This window comes from Pseudophryne corroboree, chromosome 6 (genome assembly GCF_028390025.1).
Source record: "Pseudophryne corroboree isolate aPseCor3 chromosome 6, aPseCor3.hap2, whole genome shotgun sequence".
Classification (NCBI taxonomy): domain Eukaryota; kingdom Metazoa; phylum Chordata; class Amphibia; order Anura; family Myobatrachidae; genus Pseudophryne; species Pseudophryne corroboree.
The window spans coordinates 148,466,785-148,492,634 of NC_086449.1; the positions used below are offsets into that span (position 1 = coordinate 148,466,785).

At 47.8% G+C, this 25,850-nt stretch overlaps 1 protein-coding gene across 1 annotated transcript in view; it reads right to left on the bottom strand.

Moving 5' to 3' along the window:
• The window catches only part of FER1L5 (fer-1 like family member 5), a 926,196-nt gene that overhangs the window by 86,717 nt on the left and 813,629 nt on the right, over positions 1-25,850 (bottom strand). The window contains exons 48-50 of the mRNA XM_063929941.1: positions 15,916-16,004; positions 10,059-10,154; positions 5,960-6,101 (exon numbers count right to left, since the gene is read on the bottom strand). Of these exons, the coding sequence (XP_063786011.1) occupies positions 5,960-6,101; positions 10,059-10,154; positions 15,916-16,004 (327 nt within the window). The remainder of the gene's footprint in view (positions 1-5,959; positions 6,102-10,058; positions 10,155-15,915; positions 16,005-25,850) is intronic.

The following is a 25,850-nucleotide window of genomic DNA, read 5'->3' on the forward strand; positions in this document are numbered from 1 at the left end:
GTATCTCCCTTGTATTAGAACTGCTCAGATGTAAAAAGCAAGATGTTGTGTTTTAATACGTAGAGAACCCGAAATGCTGTTGCTAAGGGCAACAGCAAAACCCTAAAGGGTTACCAACGGGTGTGGCAGTAAACTCCTTGGTCAGAGATGGAATGATAGACACAAGGAGAGCCTCCACAATCCTGATTCTCACTTGCAGTGCACAGGTTTAAGCTTACTGCCACTAAACTGACCCCTGACACCTAGCACAGTGAGACAGGATTAGACAGGCAAGTGTTAGAATACAGCCGCAAACTTGCTAAGTTCACAGAGTAATAACAGAACCCCAGCAAGCTAAACGACTGACTCCAGTCTTACTGCTAGGTCTGGATTGGCAGAGTGTAATACCAAATCCCCAGGCCTATTTGCAGTAAGCAACAAACAAATACAAAGCTACACAGTACTGGCTAACTTTCATGAACTGACTAACCAACAGAGATTCAGCAGCATCTGCTTACCCTGAAAAGAGGCCTTATAAAGCAGGTGCTGTCCACGCCCCACTCAGACCTCACAGACTGTGAGCACAAAAACCAGCACCGGATCCCCTGCCGTGCACAGAGCCTATAACCACTGCACAGCAAAAGACCCGAACCGGAGTATCAGCTGCGCTCAGGTTACTCCACTAGCACTTGTCTCCCGGTTGCCATGACGACGTGGCAGCACAGGGCAGGAGACCCTAACATGCGCGGCCCAGCGCGGCGCTATCGCTGACTCTAGATTGGCCTACATGCATGCCAAATCTAGTCAGGTCGCTCACTACACTGCTGTGTGAAGTGAGCGCCCTCCCCCCTACTCCCCTCACTCAGCACACATCTCTCCTGTATGTACGGGACTTTACTGCAAATTTTGGTATCAGATGTGTTTTAACTATCTTGCATTGGCTACCATGTCTGGGATAAATTGTATTGGCTACCATGTCTGGGATAAATTGTATTGGCTACCATGTCTGGGATAAATTGTATTGGCTACCATGTCTGGGATAAATTGTATTGGCTACCATGTCTGGGATAAATTGTCCCATAAGTTATTAGCCAGATTCCATATGCATCTTTGACTGTAGTATCACTAATGGAAATCTTCCCATCTGGATACCTACTTTTTAGTTGGGAGTCACTATGGGGTGTATTCAATAACTGTCGGAAGCTGCCGTCTTGTCGGAAAGACGGCAGCTTCTGACAGGTTTAGGTCGGAAGTGGTTCCGACCTATTCAATACTGGCTGTTTTTTCCCAACAAGCTGGGAATTCCCGACTTGTCGGAAAACACGTGGATTGTCGGATTAGCCGCGGATCAACGTGTTCCGCAGCCAAATCCGGCAGGTTTTGGCCCCGGTTCCGACAATGTCAATCCAACTTTTTTTTTAAAGTCGGATTGACATTGTCGACACCGGGGAGATGAGACGTGTGAGGCGGCCGGAGGAGCAGCGTGAGGCGGCTGGAGGAGCAGCGGGACAAGCGGCCAGAGGAGCAGCGGGACAGGCAGCGGGAGGAGCAGCGGCAGAGTCGGTTGGAGGAGCAGTGTGAGGTGGCCGGAAGAGCAGAGGCGGCCGGAGGAGCCGGGGATCGGGGACGGGTGAGTATTGCCAGTGGCAGCAGCAGCAGCACGGCCCGGTGCTCAGCAGCGCACTGACAGTTGTTGGATTTGGCCACCCCATTGAATACTCACCTGTCGGGTCCTTTCCGTCGGAAAGGACCCGACAGGTATTGAATATACCCCTATGTTGACAATGAATATGCCAATGGGAGAGTTTTAAAAGGTGTCTGCAATATGACTTTATATATTACGTTTAAAGTTTCAGGGAGATTGTGAAAGTACATCTGAGAGGCGTGTTATGAAAATGACTTACATCCAAATGTAAATGAGGCCCAAACTTAGTAATATCTATTTGTTGATGAAAAGACACTGATACTTTGCAGGATTTGTTTGTGTATTGTATTCTACAAGAGGTTCCATATACTGCAAGTGGCCACAAAAAACCTTATTTAAAATGCATGTAGCCATAGAGATCGCTGTGCCTTATAACCAATGTAGGGAAATAGCGCTGATGAGCCCATATGAATGTATTTATCTCTGATTTATTCTTTCCCCCAAGAATGTAACAGCTACATAATGTGGATAAGGTACAGATGGGTCCACGGTTATCTTGGCTAGTTTGCTGCGCCTAGGCACAACATGGTTTATTAACATAAACCCTTCATCTATTGTTCTCAGCTGCAATACAATACAGAGAACAATACAGCAGGGGATTAAGTCATTACAGCAGGGGATTAAGTCCGACTGGCCAGTCTCAGTTAATCCTATTAAAGGTCAAGATAAACATGGACCCATCTGTATAATCACGGAGATTGCTGGACTATTCAGGGAGTCAGGGAAATTGCTGCTGTTTCAGGGGGATGCAGTCAATTTACCGACAATCAAAATCCCGACGGTCGAAATCCCGACAGCAATTGACCGACGGTCAAAATCCCGACATGGACAAAATACAGGCATTTAAAATACTGACAAGGTCAAAATACCGACATGTAGAATGTCGACAGGTCAAAATGCTGATTTTTCCATTGAAACTGACTTGTTCATACTTTACCATCCCAGTGGACCTGGAGGGGGAACATAATAGTGTGCCGAGCGCAGCGAGGCACCGTGCCCGAAGCATGGTGAGCGGACGCGGTACACTTACATGGTGTCCATGTCGACCTATGTCGACATACACAAAAAAACCACTGAAAAAATCATGTCGGCATTTCGACCTGTCGACATTTTACACGTAGGTATTTTGACCTTGTATTTTAAATGTCGGAATTTTGTCCATGTCGGGATTTTGACCTTGTCGGGATTTTGACCGTTGATCAATTGCTGTCGGGATTTCAACCGTCGGGATTTTGATTGTAGGTGTTTCATACCGATCCCGTTTCAGGGAGGCTCCTGCAGAATGAGGGAGGGTAGGCAACTATGAGTTAAAATGCTTTAAGTAATATTACAGCAGTGTCGGTATTATGACATTATGCGTACTGTCCTGTCTGCATGTTCACAGTCAACATAGTAACTGTTGACAATGGTGGCAATTTCGAGTTGATCGTTAGCTGCCGTTGTTCGCAGCGTAGCGGTCAGGCTAAAAATTGGCATTTCTGCGCATGCGCATGGTACGCAGTGCGCGCGCGCAAAGGAATTTCACAAATGCCGATGCAGTTTTACACAAGGTATAGCGGCGCTTTTCAGTCGCTGTGTTGATCGGGGAGTGATTGACAGGAAAGGGGCGTTTCTGGGAGGTAACTGACCGTTTTCCAGGAGTGTGCTAAAAAACGCAGGCGTGTCAGGTAAAAACGCAGGCATGCCTGGGGAAACGGGGGAGTGGCTGGCCGAACGCAGGGCGTGTTTGTGACGTCAAACCAGGAACTAAACTGACTGAAGTGATCGCAAGGAAGGAGTAGGTCTGGAGCTACTCAGAAACGGCATGAAATTTTTTCAGAGCAGTTCTGCTAATCTTTCGTTCCCACTTCTGCTAAGCTAAGATACACTCCCAGAGGGCGCGGGCTTATCGTTTGCACTGCTGCTAAAAGCAGCTAGCGACAGTGGCGTAACTACTGCCCCCGCAGTCCTCGCGGTGGCTTGGGGGCGAGGGGCTGCGGGGGCGCCACTGACTTAGAACAGATTGACATGCGGACGAGCGTCCGCATGTCAATCTGCGGTCTCCTCTCCCTCCCTGCTGTGTTGGAGGGACACGGAACGCACATCGCGCGTCTCTCCTGTGTCCCTCCCTGGCTCTCCCCCGGCCGGTCTAAGGAAGTGCCGTTCGTGAGCTCTGGTTGGCTTACGAACCGGCACTTCTTTTATTAGACCAGCGGGGGGAGAGCCAGGAGGGACGCAGGAGAGACGCGCGATGCGCTCCGTGTCCCTTCAACACGGGGGGGGGGGGGGGGGGGGGAAGCAGGGAGCAGGCACTTGGGGCATATACCTGGCACTGTGGGCATATACCTGGCACTGGGGGCATATACCTGGCACTGTGGGGGGAAGATCTGGCACTGGGGGCATATACCTGGCACTGTGGGGGGAAGATCTGGCACTGGGGGCATATACCTGGCACTGTGGGGGGAAGATCTGGCACTTGGGGCATATACCTGGCACTGTGGGGGGCAGATCTGGCACTGGGGGCATATACCTGGCACTGTGGGGGGCAGATCTAGCACTGGGGGCATATACCTGGCACTGTGGGGGGGAAGATCTGGCACTGGGGGCATATACCTGGCACTGTGGGGGGCAGATCTGGCACTGGGGGCATATACCTGGCACTGTGGAGGGAAGATCTGGCACTGTGGGCATATACCTGGCACTGTGGGGGCAGATCTGGCACTGGGGGCATATACCTGGCACTGTGGGGGGCAGATCTGGCACTGGGGGCATATACCTGGCACTGTGGGGGCAGATCTGGCACTGGGGGCATATACCTGGCACTGTGGGGGGGAAGATCTGGCACTGGGGGCATATACCTGGCACTGTGGGGGGCAGATCTGGCACTGGGGGCATATACCTGGCACTGTGGGGGGAAGATCTGGCACTGGGGGCATATACCTGGCACTGTGGGGGCAGATCTGGCACTGGGGGCATATACCTGGCACTGTGGGGGCAGATCTGGCACTGTGGGCATATACCTGGCACTGTGGGGGGAAGATCTGGCACTGGAGGCATATACCTGGCACTGTGGGGGAATATCTGGCACTGGGGGCATATACCTGGCACTGTGGGGGAATATTTGGCACTGGGGGGAGCAGGCACTGAGGGGGCATATGTGGCACTGTGGGGGAATATTTGGCACTGGGGGGAGCAGGCACTGAGGGGGCATATGTGGCACTGGGGGGGGGTATATGTGGCACTGGGGGCATGTACCTGGCACTGTGGGGGAATATCTGGCACTAGGGGCATATACCTGGCACTGTGGGGGAATATCTGGCACTGGGGGCATATGTGGCACTAGGAGCATGGCCCTAGCAACAAGCACTACCCCCTAGCAACGAGCATGACACCCAGTGCATGAAACCCCTGGCAACGAGCATGACACCCTGAGCATGAAAACCCCTGGCACCGTGCATGGAACCAAGAGCATGAAACCCCTGGCAACGAGCAGGTAATTTAAAAGTAATTAGAAGCCTTACTGTAGAACTTAATGTGTAATGGGCATTACGGTGTGTGTCATAATGTATCAGGCATTACGGTGTGTTGTATACTATATCACGGGCATTGTGGTATGTGGTATAATGTCTCAGGATCATTGTGGTGTGTGTCATACTGTGTCACAGACATTGTATGTGCTATAATGTATCAGGGGCATTGCAGTGTGTAGCATAATGTATAACGGGCATTGCGATTCCTGTCATAATGTGTCACAGGCATTACGGTGTGTGGCATAATGTGTCTGGGGCATTACAGTGTGTGCATATTGTGTCATGTGCATTATTGTGTGTGGAATAATGTCTAAGGGCCATTGCAGTATGTGGAATAATGTATACTGGGCATTACTATAAGGAGGAAAAATGACAAATAATGTAAGGGGCATGAATCAGGATTATTTTTCTTTCCTGTGGTGGCCAACGTCTGGGCGTGCAGGTTGCAAAACTGGGGTATAAGGTAGTCTTTTCCTGCAATGCCACGCCCTCCACGCAAAGCCACGCCCATTTCGACAAAGCCACACACCCTTTTTTGCCGGCGCGCGCATTTTTCTACCTTTGCTAGTGCCAATTACGGGGGGTATGGGGGGGGGGGGGGGGGGGGGCGCCGAAGGATTTTTTGGCTTGGGGGAGAAAAATTTCTAGTTACGCCACTGGCTAGCGAGCGATCAACTCGGAATGAGGGCCAATATGACTACTTGCCCGTCCATACATAGCATATTCATATTTCTTGTTTTAGCAAGGAAAATCTATTTCTGTGCACCTTTTTCTGAACAACACACATTTTCTCTGTATCAATGTACTCAAAGTTAAAGATGAATCTCCAGTTAAAGACACCAGTGCCATCTAGTGACCGATAGTGGACATCTGTACACTGTTTGTCACACTCCATTCCGTCAATCCACCTGCAGAAAATTCCATATAGTTAACTGTGTTCAGTTCTTGCACATGCAGATGCTTTAGTCATTTGTGTGTTGGTATGTGTAATGCGCATATACAGTACATCCGGTAAGTATTCACAGCGCTTCACTTTTTCCACATTTTGTTATGTTACAATCTTATTCCAAACTGGAATAAATTTATTTTTTCCCTCAAAATTCTACACACAATACCCCATAATGACAACGTGAAAAAAAGTTTTTTGAGATTTTTGCAAATTTATTAAATTAAAAGACTAATAGGCCCTACACACTGGGCGATCTGACTGCAAGATATGAACGATCTCGTTCATTAATGAACGAGAAAACGTTCATATCGTGCAGTGTGGAGGCACCAGCGATGAATGATGCGCGGCCCCACGCTCGTTCATCGCTGGTGCCCCGTCGGCTGCGCATGCAGGACAATATGGACGACCTCGTCCATATTTGCCTGCACTGCTATGGAGCCGAGTGACGGGGGGAGTGAAGAAACTTCACTCCCCCCGTCACTGCCGCCCCCCCCCGCCGCCGGGTCGCCTGTCAGCCGTATCCGCCGCCGGGCAGCTCGGCGGTGGATCGTTATATGTGTAGGGCCCTTAAGAAATCACATGTACATAAGTATTCACAGCCTTTGCCATGCAGCTCAAAATGTAGCTCAGGTGCATCCTGTTTCCACTGATCATCCTTGAGATGTTCCTACAGCTTAATTGGATCCCACCTGTGGTAAATTCAGTTGATTGGACATGATTTGGAAAGGCACACACCTGTCTATATAAGGTACCACACTTGACAGTGCATGTCTGAGCACAAACCAAGCATGAAGTCAAATGAATTGTCTGTAGACCTCTGAGACAGGATTGTGTTGAGGCACAAATCTGGGGAAGGGTACAGAAAAAGATCTGCTGCTTTGAAGGTCCCAATGAGCACAGTGACCTCCATCATTTGTAAATGGAAGAAGTTCAGAACCACCAGGACTCTTCCTAGAGCTAGCTGACCAACTAAACTGAGCGTTCGGGGGAGAAGATCCCTAGTCAGGGAGGTGACCAAGAACCCGATGGTCACTCTGTCAGAGCTACAGCATTCCACTGTGGAGAGAGGCTAACCTTCCAGAAGGACAACCATCTCTACAGCAATCCACCAATCAGGCCTGTATGGCAGAGTGGCCAGATGGAAGCCACTCCTTAGTAAAAAACCACATGGCAGCCTGCCTGGAGTTTGCCAAAATGCACCTGAAGGAATCTCAGACCATGAGAAACAAAATTCTCTGGTCTGATGAGACAAAGATTGAACTCTTCGGCGTGAATGCCAGACATCATGTTTGGAGGAAACCAGGCACTGCTCATCACCATCCCTACAGTGAAGCAGGATCATGCTGTGGGGATGTTTTTCAGCGGCAGGAACTGGGGACTAGTCAGGATAGAGGGAAAGGTGAATGCAGCAGTGTACAGACACATCCTGGATGAAAACCTGCTCCAGAGCGCCTGTGACCTCAGACTGGGGAGACAGTTCATCTTTCAGCAGGACAACGACCCTAAGCACACAGACAAGATATCAATAGAGTGGCTTCAGGACAACTCTGTGAATGCCCTTGAGTGGCCCAGCCAGAGCCCAGACTTGAATCAGATTGAACATCTCTGGAGAGATCTGAAAATTGCTGCGCACCAACGTTTCCCATCCAACCTGATGGAGCTTGAGAGGTGCTGCAAAGAGGAATGGGCAAAACTGGCCAAAGATAAGTGTACAAGCTTGTGCCATCATATTCAAAAAGACTTGAGGCTGTAATTGTTCCCAAAGGTGCATCAACAAATATTGAGCAAAGGCTGTGAATAGAAAAAAGAAACACTCTGCGCTGACTTAACAAAGAATCTCCTGCACGTGAGCACTAATTAGTCTGGGTATGCTGCAGCTCTATCAAGGAGATCACTGAATCTCCAAACAAGGTCTAAGCACACACAAAAAAAAAGGGATTAAGTAAAGCGCTGCATAACCAGAATAAATGTAAATTTTTTTATTCACATAATGTGATATACATGAACCAATACTTAATGACAAACACACACATACACACACACCCGGCCGGTATTAAGATATGATTAAAAGTTTTTTAAAAACATAGACCCATATAGAATAGTAGATCACAAAATGACCACCATTTCAACCATACATGTAACACTGCTATAACGTATTGTTAGACAACCTGGTACATATATATCACAAGTTGCCCTTTATTACAGAGTTTCATCAATCACTCTATAACCATAGAGGCAATTAGATTAAAGACTTTCAACAACATATAATGTCCAATGATCTGTCAAAAGCTATGTCCATAGGTGTCAAAACGAAAATTTTAGCACATATGCGTCCATATGTGTATTGATTAGTAAGTTAGTTTAGCCAACAGTGTCCATAACCTAGGTTATATTAGCATCAGGTTAGTAGATTTAATTGATCCAATCAGGATTATGTTTGCGCATACAACCACACTGAGATAGTACCCTCAAGCTCAGGATCTAATGTTCTGTCCTGGACGGGTGTAGTATGGTATACCGGCGGCGGGGCTCCCGGCTACCAGCATACTGGCGCCGGGAGCCCGACCGCCGGCATACCGACAGTGTGGCGAGTGCAAAGGAGCCCATTGCGGGTTCGCTGCGCTCGCCACGCTGCTGGCACGGTGCACGCTATTTTATTCTCCCTCCAGGGGGGTCTTGGACCCCCACGAGGGAGAATAGCTGTCGGTATGCCGGGTGTCGGGATCCTGGCGCCGGTATACTGTGCACCGGGATCCCGACATTCGGCATACTGAAGACCACCCGTCCTGGACAATGGTTACTGAGTGGGCTTTGTTATCAAGGGGTCTCACCAACCAGCTGATAGCATACTGTGTCAGGATTTCCCTCAATCAGCTCCTCCTTAGAGTCCCGCCACACCTCAGATCCGTTAGATGTAATGTCCCACAGACAGATGCAGTGCCAGGTCCGTATGTCTTGAACCTCAACGCGTTTCCCCGCCTGTACAATCAGCGGCTTCCTCAGGAGAAGTTTATAGACTGCTCCGGTTAGCCTGTTTAAATAGCGCACAAGCCGTCTGTTTCCGGGTGCCACTATCTCAGTGTGGTTGTATGCGCATACATCATCCTGATTGGATCAGAATTAAATCTACTAACCTGATGCTAATATAACCTGGGTGATGGACACTGCTGGCTAAACTAACTTACTAATCAATACACATATGGATGCATATGTGCTAAAATTTCCGTTTTGACACCTATGGACATAGCTTTTGACAGATCATTGGACATTAGATGTTGTTGAAAGTCTTTAATCTAATTGCCTCCATGGTTATAGAGTGATTGATGAAACTCTGTAATAAGGGGCAACTTGTGATATATATGTACCAGGTTGTCTAACAATACGTTATAGCAGTGTTACATGTATGGTTGAAATGGTGGTCATTTTGTGATCTACTATTCTATATGGGTCTATGTTTTAAAAAAACTTTTAATCATATCTTAATACCGGCCGGGTGTGTGTGTGTGTGTGTGTGTGTGTGTGTGTGTGTGTGTGTGTGTGTGTGTGTGTTTGTCATTAAGTATTGGTTCATGTATATCACATTATGTGAATACATTTTTTTTCAGTTATTCTGGTTATGCAGCACTTTACTTAATCTCTTTTTTTTTTTAAAAGGCTGTGAATACTTGTGTTCGTGTGATTTCTTAGTTTTGGATTTTTAATAAATTTGCAAAAATCTCAAAAACACTTTTTTCACGTTTTCATTATGGGGTATTGTGTGTAGAATTTTGAGGGATAAAATGAATTTATTCCAGTTTGGAATAAGGCTATAACATAACAAAATGTGGCCTGTGAATACTTTCCATATGCACTGTTTTCAGTTGTTTATTCTGTTTATCAGTTTATACTGTTATGTTACTTTTTAAAATGGACTTACCCCTTTACATAGATATCACTCATCCTTTCACCAAAGATATTGGTGTCTTGAAGATCCACCTCCTGGGTCTGCCAAACAATGCACCGTAAAACATACCTATGAAGAGAAGGCCAGTGAAAAACACACTTGTACTCCACACTTATCAAACAAGTTAGTTGGAGATCTTTTCTGGAGGTCATTCACAAACTTCTGTGTAGTGCAAAAGCCTGTATTGATGGTCCATACGCAACTGCACCTAGCTTACCACCAAGGCAAATGGGTTTATAGTGCAAGATGGCAGATTTAAAGAGTAGAAAGAGCTTGCATGGGCAGAAAAGAGGTGTTGGGCATAGTCATCCTAGCACAGTGCAGAGTGGGTGTCGTGGACACCCACGAGTGGGAATAGTCCCTGCTGGTCGGCATGCTGACTGTTGGGATTGTCAGGTGGTGGGATGTAGAAGGAGGTGTTGTGACCGGCACATAGGTATATGTGTTCATTGCTGTGCACTGCACAGTGTGCCGAGGGGTACACATGGCCATAGCCACTCCAAAAAAGGCTTTTAGAATATAGTAGTTTTGCCCAAGTTCAGATCAATCATTGCTTAGGTCTTGTTGTACACTATTAATTTGCACTCCCAGCACTAGGCTTGTACCCAGATGTAGAGCAAAAAAATATATATACGAAGATATATGATTCAGGCGCTATAAACAGTGATTTCTCTCAGCAGCTGTGTAATGATGAGGGAGAGTCAGTCCCACTGGTAACAATATAAACAAACAAACGTGTTCCAATAAATAGAGTCCAGTGGATAGGCTCGTATGGCAACGGCAGCCTAAGTAGATGGAATCCTGATCCACAGTACGCAAGCTGGAGCTGGTTGTGCTGTCCTAAATATTGTCATGGAACAGGAATTGATGTCTGGAAAGGTCTTCTGTCCTGGTCAACAGGCTAACGCGTTTCGCTGCTTCAAGCAACTTTCTCAAGGGTATCTGACAGTAAGACTGTCACCCCCTTTTAAAGGGGAAATTATGTCCTGAGTAAGAGTTGAGAACACCTGATTCTCAATTGAAAAGTAATCAATTAATTTCACAATAACATCATCATAAGATTATATACTGGGGCAAATCACACAAATACATTGCATCATATATGTAAAAAGATGAAGTTGGAAGCAAAGAACATTCTAATGTTTACCTGAAAAAGGCTGTGCATTGCGGTCATGTGACCTTCCTCCTGGTTACATTGCCCTGGAACAGATATCAGCGAGTATACAGATAGAGACGCTGTTCCTTTCCGAGCGTATGACCTATCTTACGCTCATGTGATCGTTAGTGCGGTCACGTGATCACGATTATGAGAGTCTCAGTATACGGAGCCCCTCCCGCGCTCATGTCATTAATATATCGAATATATGTGGTATATGTTTAATGGGTGTATATGCTCAAATCACTTAAACATAATGTAATCCAGTAAGAAAAGACATATTTATATTGGCAATTGGGAAAGTTCTCCATGTCATGACAGGAGTTTGTAGTATATAACTTTCCTAAATTGCAGGCTATTATTGACTGATTAACTCTACCTATACAGTTGTGCTCATAAGTTTACATACCCTAGCAGAATTTGTGATTTTCTGGCCATTTGTCAGAGAATATGAATGATAACTCACAAACTTTTCTTTCACTCATGGTTGAGTGGTTGGGTGAAGCCATTTATTGTCAAACAACTGTGTTTACTCTTTTTAAATCATAATGACAACAGAAACTACCCAAATGACCCTGATCAAAAGTTTACGTACCCCAGTTCTTAATACCGTGCATTGCCCCCTTTAACATCAATGACAGCTTGAAGTCTTTTGTGGTAGTTGTGGATGAGGCTCTTTATTTTCTCAGATGGTCAAGCTGCCCATTCTTCTTGGCAAAAAGCCTCCAGTTCCTGTAAATTCTTGGGCTGTCTTGCATGAACTGCACGTTTGAGATCTCCCCAGAGTGGCTCAATGCTATTGCGGTCAGGAGACTGAGATGGCCACTCCAGAACCTTCACTTTATTCTGCTGTAGCCAATGACAGGTCGACTTGGCCTTGTGTTTTGGATCATTGTCATGTTGAAACGTCCAAGTACGTCCCATGCGCAGCTTCCGGGCTGATGAGTGCAAATTTCCTCCAGTATTTTCTGATAACATGCTGCATTCATCTTGCCATCAATTTTGACCAAGTTTCCAGTGCCTTTGTAGCTCACACATCCCCAAAACATCAGCGATCCACCTCCGTGTTTCACAGTGGGAATGGTGTACCTTTCATCATAGGCCTTGTTGACTTCTCTCCAAATGTAACATTTATGGTTGTGGCCAAAAACTTACATTTTGGTCACATCACTCCAAATGACTTTGTTCCAGAAGTTTTGAGGCTCGTCTCTGTGCTGTTTGGAGCAATGTAAGCGGGATGCTTTGTGGCATTTGCGTAGTAATGGCTTTCTTCTGGCGACTTGACCATGCAGCCCATTTTTCTTCAAATGCCTCCTTATTGTGCATCTTGAAACTACCACACCACTTTTTTTCAGAGAGTCCTGTATTTCAGCTGAAGTTATTTGTGGATTTTTCTTTGCATCCCGAACAATTTTCCTGGCAGTTGTGGCTGAAATTTTTGTTGGTCTACCTGACCGTGATTTGGTCTCCACAGAATCCCTCATTTTCCACTTCTTAATTAGAGTTTGAACACTGTTGTATACAGTTCAATTACCTTTTCCCGCAGATCCTTTGACAATTCTTTTGCTTTCCCCATGACTCAGAATCCAGACACGTCAGTGCAGCACTGGATGAAAGATGCAAGGGTCTTGCAGGAGTCCTGAATCTCACTGACCTTTTATACACACACACTGATTACAAGCAAACAGATCACAGGTGAGGATGGTTACCTTTAGTAGCCATTCAAACCCGTTTGTGTCAACTTGTGTGCATGTTATCAGGCCAAAATCTCCAGGGTATGTAAACTTTTGATCAGGGTCATTTGGGTAGTTTCTGTTGTCATTATGATTTAAAAAGAGTAAACACAGTTTTTTGACAATAAATGGCTTCACCCAACCACTAACCATGAGTGAAAGAAAAGTTTGTGAGTTATCATTCATATTCTCTGACAAATGGCCAGAAAATCACAAATTCTGCTAGGGTATGTAAACTTATGAGCATAACTGTATATTTATCCACAATTGCGCACTAAAGATGGGAGCCCCCCCTTCAGAGCTCTTAGTGGAAGCGAGATAGACGTATGGCCAGACCCACCTGCCAATGTCCCAACTCCCCATGCCCACAACCTGCCAACACTCTGTGGGGGAAATGCAATCGAATGCATAGTCTTGAAGGGCATTGCGGCAATACTTAGCTGCACACATATTGAATAGTTACAGTAGAGCCAACCTGCGTGGATGGCAGTTACGATGTGATATTCAGCATATTGCGTCCACTGCGTACAACTGAATTCCTTTTAATGTTAGTATGTAAGTGGGCCTGCTCCATGTCCCTCTCTTCTAATATCCGCTGGGGGCTGCTTTTTTTTTTTACATTTCCCCAGCGGATGCTAATGTCTGCAGCAGCTGGCGGGAGGTGCTACCGGGCTGACCGATCAGCAGTGATCAGCATTCCCCGGCCATCTTGAATACCCTGAGGGTAACAAAATTGTCTGAAAAGCATTAATGCGTGATTAATATGGAATAATACAGGGAGAAAAAAATTACGAATGTCTATTTTTCTTAAAGACAGCTGAAAAACTCACAACATTCCACCTGTCATTACATTTACCGATGCTGGAAAGCATGATCCACAGTGGTGGTGCAACCCCCCTCCCCCAATAAAATCTGTCACTCACGGGGACTGCCTAGCAGTGGCCATGACTTTCCATGGGATGCACTCCCTGCTAATCATATGCAGGAGAGGTAGCCCTGGGGAGAGGTAATTTCTCTCCCTAGGACTGCCAGTCTGGGCTGTGATAGCAAAAAGCGCTTCCCATAGGAAGCCACTCACATGCTATCATGGCTGCCCTATCCGGCTTCTAGGGGCTGATGCAGTTCCTAGGAGGCAGCTGTCCGGCTTGTTAATTTTTGTGCATGCATGGGGTCACAATCCTGTGCATGTGCAAATTTCAGACGCCCCCTTGCCAGCCGTTAGGAAGATGATACTGTAAGTCATAGGTGCCGATTTATATTTTTGCTGGTGGGTGCTCGGCGTGAGGCGGCCGCGGGAATGAACGGGCGGCCACGGCAGTGACTAATGCCCATTACACATTATGCAACACACCGTAATGCCCATTACACGTTATGCAAAACACGGTAATGCCCAGTACACATTATGCCACACACCGTAATGCCTATTACACAATATGCCACTCACTGTAATGCCCATTACGCAATATGCCACACACTGTAATGTCTATTACACATTATGCAACACACTGTAATGTCTATTACACGTTATGCTACACACCGTAATGCTCATTATGCATTATCCCACACACTGTAACGCCAATTACATATTATGATACACACAGTTATGGCACTGACACCATTTTATGCCCACACACAATAGTGCCACTTACATTAACAGTGGTCTCCTGTGCATTGCCAGGAGTTTCATGCATGTTGCTAGGGGTCTACTGTGCGTTGCCAGGGGTTTCATGCACGTTGCTAGGGGTCTCCTGTGTGTTGCCAGGAGTTTCCTGCGTGTTGCCAGGAATCTTCTGCCTGCTGCCCCAGTAAAGTAAGGTAGGGTGGGTGCGGGCATCAGTGGTTACTGCTAGCCCCTGCAGTAGATTGAGATGCTCTGGGGGCTGCGGAAGCGCTTCTGTACCATAGCAGTGTAAAAAAACACCCTCTTAAAATGGCCGCCGCCGAGGAGACTGGCGCTAGAGGTCAAATGTGACCTCTAGTGTCTGTCTCCTCCTCGGTGGCGGACATTTTTCGTTGATTTTTTACTTTGCTATTGTACAGAAGCGCTTCCGCAGCCCCCAGCGCATATCAATCTACTGTGGGGGCAGCGGCTGGTTCCGTGGGTGCTCCTCGCGGTCCGTGGGTGCTTGGGCCTGGGAGCACCCACGGAATCGGCGCATATGCTGTAAGTAGAAGGGGCCTGCTATAGAGCACATGCAGATAGGTCCTCATAAATCTTTGCTGTAGTCACGCCACACAGCCCTCTTGGTACTCCAGGTCGCATGAAAATCTTCAAGCATCTGGCGTATTTTTTGCCAAAAATGCATCTTAGCGGTAACGCAATGTGACTAGGACGCATAAGGAGAAATGTGCTGATTTATTTTACATATGACCCTTGTATATCTGTGTGCGACTGAGTCTCTGAATCTGTATACAAAGTACAATGTAGCAGCCACAGTTTTTCTCCAATACAAGTCCTGTTGTGGTCTGTACACAGTTTTGTGTCATATATGAAATTAATCAGCACAGTCTCCTCATGCGTCCTAGTTGCATTGTGTTGCCACTAAAATGCATTATCAGCAAAAAAGATGCTCAATGGTAGCAGAGTTGCACGGCACCTGGCGGCTCACTCATACCAGACATCTCGCGCTGCATAGCGTATTGAGCCTGGATGTATAAGGGCACCTCTGTATGGACACACACTTGAATCTCACAAGCATTTGAAAATGTATCCAATTATGTACATATTAAGTGAACATGTATTGCCCACAATTCCAGCTTGAAAGACTGAGACAACTTTGCCATTGCCTTAATTTACTCCAATCACTTATTTATTGTGGAGCCATGACCCTCTTTCTGAAAGGGGGAGCCTTTTTGACAACTTGAACTTGTGTCTGGCCTGCAAACATCAGGACTGTTGGCACACTATAGCGAACAATGGCAAGCTGTATTAATAACTTACTTCTTTGGAATTCTCGGTGAAATGTTAAAAGGTGGTCCAGGAGCCCCCAAACTCATTGGGAAAATGTCCACCCACATCTGTAGTTTGCCCTGTTGAAGAAACTTAGTTATACTGCATATCAAAAGTGAAAGCTATGTTTGTTCTTTACATGCTTATTTACCATTTGAGACTAAGGGAAGCGACAGCGTTAATGATGAATATTAGAGATAGATATATCAGCGAAGGAATTGTGCTTAAAATAATAATATTGCCTAAAGGAGTAATACTACATAAAAGAGTTGTAGGGGTATGGATTACAGACTAAGGGGGGGGGGGGGGGGGTTATCCAATTAACTACCATGGCTAATTATCCCACTGGGGGCTTTCCAATTAGCTCCGATAAGACGTTGTGAGGTGCGGTTTATCTGGGATTTTGTTTCACCTGCCTCAGGCAGGCAAAATCAAATCCCTGGAAACAGCCCTGTTTTCATCCAAATACAGGGCTGTTTCTACCGGGATTGCATGCATCGGCATTTCACTGGGTGTCGGGATCCTGATCGCCAAGATCCCAGCAGCTGGGATGATGATTACATCCCCTACCCCCACCTTGTAGATACTGCCATTGTAAAGCTCTACCCCCATGTACACTGACACTCAGGGCCGGTTCAGGGGCTTTTTGCGCCCCTGGCGGCAATAGGGGGCGTGGCTTCATACAGGGGGCATGGTCAGTTACGCCCCCTGTACTGTAGTAGCGCCGCTGAAAGGATGTGCGGTGCGCGATTACGTCATCGCGCACCGCACAGCAAAGGTCCTCCCCATGAAGGAAAACTAGACGCTAAGCGTCTAGTTCCCTTCATGGAGAGGACCTTTGCTGTGCGGTGCGCGATGACGTCATTGCGCACCGCACATCATTACAGTAAGGGTCCACTCCACAAAGGGAACCTAGACGCGTAGCGTCTAGTTTCCCTTCACAGCGGGCAGCCGACGAAGGGAAACTAGATGCGTAGCGTCTAGTTTCCCTTCACAGCGGGCAGCGGCAGCGGGGGGCACAGCAGCGGCGGATCTTGCCATGGTGCGGTGCCCTCCGGATGGCGCCGGCGCCCTCCGGAAGGCGGCGCCCCGGGCAAAAGTCCTGCTTGCCCGTGGCAAGATCCGCTACTGCTGACACTGTGCAGTCCTACCTGTTCCCCAACTGTGTATACTCTGTTACTGTGCAGCCCCCCATTATTCCTACCCTGTGTACACTGGTACTCTGCAGCCCCACTTGTGCTCACTGACGCCGTGCAATCCCACCTGTGCCCCATCTTGTGTATACTGGTGCTATGCAGCCCCACCTGTGCCCACTGCCACTTTGCATCTCCCATGCCCCCACTGTTTATACTCTTTCACTGTGCAGTCCCCCTCTGTCCCCACCCTGTGTACACGATACCATGTAGCTCCACCTGTGTCCACTGACAGGTGCATCCCACCTGTACCCCTGGTACCAGCAGCGGTTCCTACTTGCAAGTGGGGCTGCCTCTACTCCTGTGCCTGAAGAGGAGAGAAGACAGCCAGTCCCTGTGTCCTGGCACCTGTGCAATGGATCCGGCACATGCGGGACCGGCGCATCCACAGACACCACAGTGCAACTGCCCATGCACAAACCCCTGGCTTCTATGGACTGCACCAACTGCAGCCCATAGAAGCCAGATAGGGCTGCGCAAAAGGCAAAGAGTGGCTTTCTACAAGAAGCCAGCTCTCTGCTTATCGCAGTCCTGTTGGCAGTCCCAGAGGAGGAGACACCTCCGAATAGGACTGACTTGTGTGTCTCTGAATGACAGGTAGAACTTCCAGTATGAAGTCACTGCCAGTCACAGTGAAGCCAGTGTAGTCATGGACTGCATCTAGCTTCACTGACACTGCGAGGGGTGGTAGATTTTACCTGAAGCCCATAGGTAGTCCTGCAGTCCTGAAGTCCGGCACAGACTGGTACTATGCAGCCCCACCTTTGCCTACTGACACCGTGCATCCCCCCTGTGCCCCCACCCTGTGCACACTGGTACTATGTGCCCACTGACACTGTGCATCCCCCCCATGACCCCACCCTGTGTACGCTGGTTCTATGCAGCCCCACCTGTGCCCACTGACACCATGCATCCCCCCTGTGCCCCCACCCTGTGTACACTGGTACTATGCAGCCCCACCTGTGCCCACTGACACCATGCATCCCCCCTGTGCCCCCAACCTGTGTACACTGGTACTAGGCAGCCCACCTGTGCCCACTGACACCATGCATCCCCCCTGTGCCCCCACCCTGTGTACACTGGTACTATGCAGCCCACCTGTGCCCACTGATACTGTGCATCCCTGTGCTCCCACCCTGTGTACACTGGTACTATGCAGCCCACCTGTGCCCACTGACACTGTGCATTCCCCTGTGCTCCCACCCTGTGTACACTGGTACTATGCAGCCCACCTGTGCTCCCACCCTGTGTACACTGGTACTATGCAGCCCACCTGTGTCCACTGACACCATGCATCCCCCCTGTGCCCCCACCCTGTGTACACTGGTACTATGTAGCCCACCTGTGCCCACTGATACTGTGCATTCCCCTGTGAACACTGGTACTATGCAGCCCACCTGTGCCCACTGATACCGTGTCGGAGCGCTGTCGGATGTAGGATGACAGCAGATTGTCAGTGATAGACAGTCTACTGCCATTTTGGGGCGGGTACGAGTAGCAACGCCCTCAGTTTCCCATATCGGAAGCATGTCGCTGCTGTTTATGGAGAGAGAAGAGGCCAGGGATCTCCACAAGCTGCCCGATGGGGAGTCAGTGATCTGATGCCTGCATCTTAAGGGCCCCATACACTACAACGATAATGCCTGATTTCATCCGATTTAGACCTGTCGGGTCGATAAATCGGATGGAAAGTGGCAAATCAGATGTGTTTTACATCCGATCCGATGCGCGCTCCCATGAGCATCAGATCGGAGCCCCTAGGTTGTTAGCGCTGCACTCGTGATTTCTCGGATCCCACCGGCATGGCTAGGATCGCATAAGATACATCATATGCAAAAGGACCGCATACAATGTATCCTATGCGATCCTGCCGCCCGGGAGGCTGCCGGCCGGTTCAAGGGAAATCTTATGCGTCATGAGGGTCCGACATGACGCTGTAGTGTATGGGGCCCTTTAGTATGCAGGTCGGATCACTAATGCAGCAGGAGGCATGTACCTGTAGTAGACGCCTTCTGCGGTATCACCATATAGTGCTATCACTTCCAAGGAAGTGACAGCCGCCCACATCTGAATTAAGCTCATTGTTTCCTATGTTTTATATCAGTCACTAAAACAGTTTATGTTTGTCAGACAGGGCTGGTAGGCGATGGATTTGATTATTGTTCTTAGACAGAATGATTTTTCAGATATTTCACTACACATTTAAACTGCATCTCCATTAGATAAGCCACGCCTGCAGCTTTTTCTGCCATATCCATTTTGCCATTGCCATGTGCTCACTGGCGTGCGCAGCACATTTTATTAGGGGGTGCATCGTTGGAGGGGTGTGTCTAGCACCGCCTTTTGGGCGTGTCTAGCACCATCTATTGATGGTCAACGCATATAAAATATCCACCCTTGTACCAATCCTAATAAAGCAGATACATTGTCAGATGTTGTGGTGTGCACCAAACAAACACCCCTGATGGCACTCACTGCAATTACACTGCTCCTCCTCAGCCTGGTCTGGCTCCCCCTCTCTTTCCCCTGCAAGCTGCAGCAGCTTACTTACAAGTCAGTCACTCAGTGACACTGACAGTCGCAGACTAGTACTGCTGCTGCTGGAAAAACGAGTGACGTGTCAATGCTGCTCCCGGCCGCCTGCCAGTATTGAACTTGTCTTCCTAAGAGGAACGCTGGTTGCATGCTGCTCCTCATCAGTGACTGGCGTTGGCATAACATAGAAGGAGAGAGGTGGGCATGTGGTGGGTGTGACGGGTGGGCATGCGAGCAGCATGATGTAATCACGTCACATCACACTGTTTTTGTATGTGGAGGTGGAGCTAGGAATTTGAAAGCCAGTGGCACCCTTGATTAACCCAGGCGTCCGGTCAGTAATGCAGGCCTGACAGGGTGCAGCGCAGAGGGGACAGTAATCTGCCTGCTCGGTGATTGCGGCATCAGGCATGTGAGATTGGGGTGCCAGACATTAGGGGGTGCCTGTGCGCACCAGGCACCCCCCCTGCGCACACCTATGCATGTGCTGGTAGAGAAGCCAGGACCACTTTATTGCATTTGCCCCCGGGCTAAAAGTTTCCAGCCAGCCCTTGAGTGTTAGGTAAAAGAAGTCTAGGCAGGGGTGGGAAGTGAGTGGCCCCGTATTTTGCACGTCATTATTGTCTCAGACATATACTTTTTCTTATACAACCAGGTATAACGTCAAGGAAATTAGATGTATACTTTTGTATATTAGCTACAAGAGAAAGAGGTCTGTGTTCTCCACAGTGTTGGCTCTACTGACCAGAGAATAGGCTCTGTATTTTACACTAGTCAACAACAGACTAGTTCAGGCTTGAACTGGCCCACAGGGGTACAGGGGAAACCACTGGTGGATCCCCCTGTGTGGGGGCCACCCCCTCCTCTAGGGATCAGGTTTCAGACTGTATTGTTATTAATCTAGTACATTATCATGCATGCACTACAGTATTTACTGTATATATTTATCTAGGGGACCAACACGTGCAAAATGGTTAGGCAAACCAATGTGGCAGCTGGGCACACCCCCTCTAGAGACTGGCCACACCCCTAAACATGGGCCCCTACCACTGTATTCCCCCGGTGGGCCCTACATACCCCAGTCCGACACTGGACTAGTTATGTCATATATATATATATATATATATATATATATATATGTGTGTGTGTGTGTCAGAAACGCCCCTAATCCAGTTTCTGGTCAACCATAGTTAGTTCGTTGACTGGAAATTGGATTACGGGCGTTGCTGTCACTGCACATGTGCTGTATTCACAAGTATAAATGTGAGATATGTGTGTGCTGTCATTTATTCCTGATGAAGGTGCAAATGAACCAAAATGTTGAATTAAGATAGGCGTGTTGACCTGAGTTTATTTTCTATGAGACCTAGAGTTCCAACTTCATAAGATATATTGCTAAAACTGCTGTGGAGGGCACCCGGAAAGCTGAAAATCATTTTGTGTTTCTGCCGAGCATTTGTATTATATAGATATATAGATATAGATGTATACTAAATAAAAAATGTAATCTGCATTGCACAAAAGATACCATAGAATAAGGCGTGTATAATGGATTTATAGGAGGTCAGTTGGATATTGTGTGTGTATGGTCATTTCTGTTATAGGAGGCTTCATTGTAGGAAGTAATGTGTTAGAGCCACAATGAGGATAATGAGGCATGCATAACCTAATTTTGGGAACTGTGCCATGGTTGCTAAGCAAGTTGTCTTAACCGTATTTCTCAATATGTAACCAGTGATAGTGTTTAATTCTATATTGGGCTGGGTGCCAACCATAGAAATTTTGGTTCAGCAACTGTATCATCTGTTTGACCCTGGTCAGACTGTCGTCATTCCTTAACTGGCAGTAGCGCGATGGAGCCCCTCTATTAGGAAGAAATATACACAACACAATCTATATTCCCTACCACATACAGGTTAGGGCCATAGTGGGATTTTACAGACTCTTTTATCCTACTGGATAAATGCCTTAAAGCCAATAAGTAGGGGCAGGATCAGAGCCCTGGGAAAAGGGTGAATACTCTAGGCATTTGAAATAATAAGAATTTACTCACCGGTAATTCTATTTCTCGTAGTCCGTAGTGGATGCTGGGAACTCCGTAAGGACCATGGGGAATAGCGGGCTCCGAAGGAGGCTGGGCACTCTAGAAAGATTTATGACTACCTGGTGTGCACTGGCTCCTCCCACTATGACCCTCCTCCAAGCCTCAGTTAGATTTCGTGCCCGGCCGAGGTTGGATGCACACTAGGGGCTCTCCTGAGCTCTTAGAAAGTTATAGGTAGCGGTGCATCATTGCACGCAAGTCCTGGGAAAAATGGTAGCTTCTTACGAAGCAATCCCATTAGGCAGGTTCCATACAAGAACTTTTCAGAGGGACCTGTTGGACAAGTGGTCCGGATCGCATCTTCCGATGCATAGGCTGATAACCCTGTCTCCAAGGACCAGGGTATCTCTACTGTGGTGGCTGCAGAGTGCCCATCTTCAAGAGGGCCGCAGGTTCGGCATACAGGACTAGGTCCTAGTGACCATGGATTCCAGCCTTTGAGGCTGGGGGGCAGTCACATAGGGAAGAAACTTCCAGGGACTTTGGTCAAGTCAGGTTATTTCCCTACACATAAATATTCTGGATCTGAGGGCCATTTACAATGCCCTGAGGCCAGCAAGGCCTCTGCTTCAAAACCAGCCGGTACTGATCCAATCAGACAACATCACGGCAGTCGCCCATGTAATCAACAGGGCGGCACAAAAAGCAGGATGGCGATGGCAGAAGCCACAAGGATTCTCCGATAGGCGGAAAATCATGTGTTAGCACTGTCAGCAGTGTTCATTCCCGGAGTGGACAACTGGGAAGCAGATCTTCTCAACAGACACGACCTCCACCCGGGAGAATGGGGACTTCCTCCAGAAGTCTTCCAATAGGATTGTACACCATTGGGAAAGGCCACAGGTGGACATGATGGCGTCCCGCCTTAACAAAAAGCTATAAAAGATATTGCTCCAGGTCAAGGGACCCTCAGGCGATAGCTATGGACGCTCTGGTAACACCGTGGGTGTACCAGTCGGTTTAGGTGTTCTCCCCTCTGCCTCTCATACCAAAGGTACTGAGAATAATAAGAAGGCGAGGAGTAAGAACGATACTCGTGGATGGCCAAGAAGAGCTTGGTACCCAGAACTTCAAGAATTTATATCAGAGGACCCATGGCCTCTGCCACTCAGTCAGGACCTGCGGCAGCAGGGGCCCTGTCTGTTCCAAGACTTACCGCGGCTGCGTTTGACGGCATGGCGGTTGAACGCCGGATCCTGAAGGAAAAGGGTATTCCGGAGGAAGTAATTCCTACGCTTACTAAAGCCAGGAAAGAGGTTACAGCAACTCATTATCACCGCATATGGCGAAAATATGTTGCATGGTGTGAGGCCGAAAGGGCCCCAACAGAGGAATTTCAACTAGGTCGATTTCTGCATTTCCTGCAAGCAGGAGTGACTATGGGCCTTAAATTGGGTTCCATTAAGGTACAGATCTCGGCTCTGTCGATTTTCTTTCAAAAAAGAACTAGCTTCAGTACCTGAAGTTCAGACATTTATAAAAGGAGTGCTGCATAGTCAGCCCCCGTTTGTGCCTCCTGTGGCACCTTGGGATCTCAACGTGGTGTTGAGTTTTCTTAAAATCACTTTGGTTTGAACCACTAAAAACCGTGGATCTGAAATATCTCACATGGAAGGTGGTTATGTTATTGGCCTTGGCTTCTGTCAGGCGAGTATCAGAATTGGCGGCTTTGTCTTGTAAAAGCCCTTATATTGATTTTCCATATGGATAGGGCAGAATTGAGGACTCGTCCCCAGTTTCTCCCTAAGGTGGTGTCAGCGTTTCACCTGAACCAGCCTATTGTGGTGCCTGCGGCTACTAAGGATTTGGAGGACTCCAAGTTGCTAGACGTTGTCAGGGCCCTGAAAATATATGTTTCCAGGACGGCTGGAGTCAGAAAATCTGACTCGCTGTTTATCCTATATGCACCCAACAAGCTGGGTGCTCCTGCTTCTAAGCAGACTATTGCTCGTTGGATTTGTAGTACAATTCAGCTTGCACATACTGTGGCAGGCCTGCCACAGCCAAAATCTGTCAATGCCCATTCCACAAGGAAGGTGGGCTCATCTTGGGCGGCTGCCCGAGGGGTCTCGGCTTTACAACTTTGCCGAGCAGCTACTTGGTCAGGGGCAAACACGTTTGCAAAATTCTACAAATTTGATACCCTGGCTGAGGAGGACCTGGAGTTCTCTCATTCGGTGCTGCAGAGTCATCCGCACTCTCCCGCCCGTTTGGGAGCTTTGGTATAATCCCCATGGTCCTTACGGAGTTCCCAGCATCCACTAGGACGTTAGAGAAAATAAGAATTTACTCACCGGTAATTCTATTTCTCGTAGTCCGTAGTGGATGCTGGGCGCCCATCCCAAGTGCGGTTTATCTGCATTACTTGTACATAGTTATTGTTAACTAAATCGGGTTATTGTTGAGCCATCTGTTGAGAGGCTCTATTGTTTCATACTGTTAACTGTGTTTCATATCACGAGTTGTACGGTGTGATTGGTGTGGTTGGTATGAGTCTTACCCGGGATTCAAAATCCTTCCTTATTGTGTACGCTCGTCCGGGCACAGTACCTAACTGAGGCTTGGAGGAGGGTCATAGTGGGAGGAGCCAGTGCACACCAGGTAGTCTTAGATCTTTCTAGAGTGCCCAGCCTCCTTCGGAGCCCGCTATATATATATATATATATATATATATATATATATATATATATATATATAAAGTAAATACAGGGCGGCACTCCAATGGTTTTAGAAAAGACAGCTCACTGAGGCAGCATAGGTTCAATCAACGTTTCAGGTGTCTTTATTAGCACCTTTCGTCAGGATTTCGTCAGTGCCGCCCTGTATTTACTTTGTTTGCTGGGCCTTGCAGTGCCACGGGAGGGCACCCTGGTATTCATTCTGTGCTGTTGGAGTGCCGGTCGTATCCAGAGCTATATATATATATATATATATATATATATATATTTATTCGGAATAGCGGGCTCCGAAGGAGGCTGGGCACTCCAGAAAGATCTTAGACTACCTGGTGTGCACTGGCTCCTCCCACTATGACCCCCCCCCCCCAAGCCTCAGCTAGGTACTGTGCCCGGACGAGCGTACACAATAAGGAAGGATTTTGAATCCCGGGTAAGACTCATACCAGCCACACCAATCACACCGTACAACTCGTGATATGAAACACAGTTAACAGTATGAAACAATAGAGCCTCTCAACAGATGGCTCAACAATAACCCGATTTAGTTAACAATAACTATGTACAAGTAATGCAGATAAACCGCACTTGGGATGGGCGCCCTGCATCCACTACGGACTACGAGAAATAGAATTACCGGTGAGTAAATTCTTATTTTCTCTAACGTCCTAGTGGATGCTGGGAACTCCGTAAGGACCATGGGGATTATACCAAAGCTCCCAAACGGGCGGGAGAGTGCGGATGACTCTGTAGCACCGAATGAGAGAACTCCAGGTCCTCCTCAGCCAGGGTATCAAATTTGTAGAATTTTGCAAACGTGTTTGCCCCTGACCATGTAGCTGCTCGGCAAAGTTGTAAAGCCGAGACCCCTCGGGCAGCCGCCCAAGATGAGCCCACCTTCCTTGTGGAATGGGCATTTACAGATTGTGGCTGTGGTAGGCCTGCCACAGAATGTGCAAGCTGAATTGTACTACAAATCCAGCGAGCAATAGACTGCTTAGAAGCAGGAGCACCCAGCTTGTTGGGTGCATACAGGATAAACAGCGAGTCAGATTTTCTGACTCCAGCTGTCCTGGAAACATATATTTTCAGGGCCCTGACAACGTCTAGCAACTTGGAGTCCTCCAATTCACTAGTAGCCGCCGGCACCACAATAGGCTGGTTCAGGTGAAACGCTGACACCACCTTAGGGAGAAATTGGGGACGAGTCCTCAATTCTGCCCTATCCATATGGAAAATCAGATAAGGGCTTTTACATGATAAAGCCGCCAATTCTGACACTCGCCTGGCTGAAGCCAAGGCCAATAACATGACCACTTTCCACGTGAGATATTTCAGATCCACGGTTTTTAGTGGCTCAAACCAATGTGATTTTAAGAAACTCAACATCACGTTTGAGATCCCAAGGTGCCACAGGAG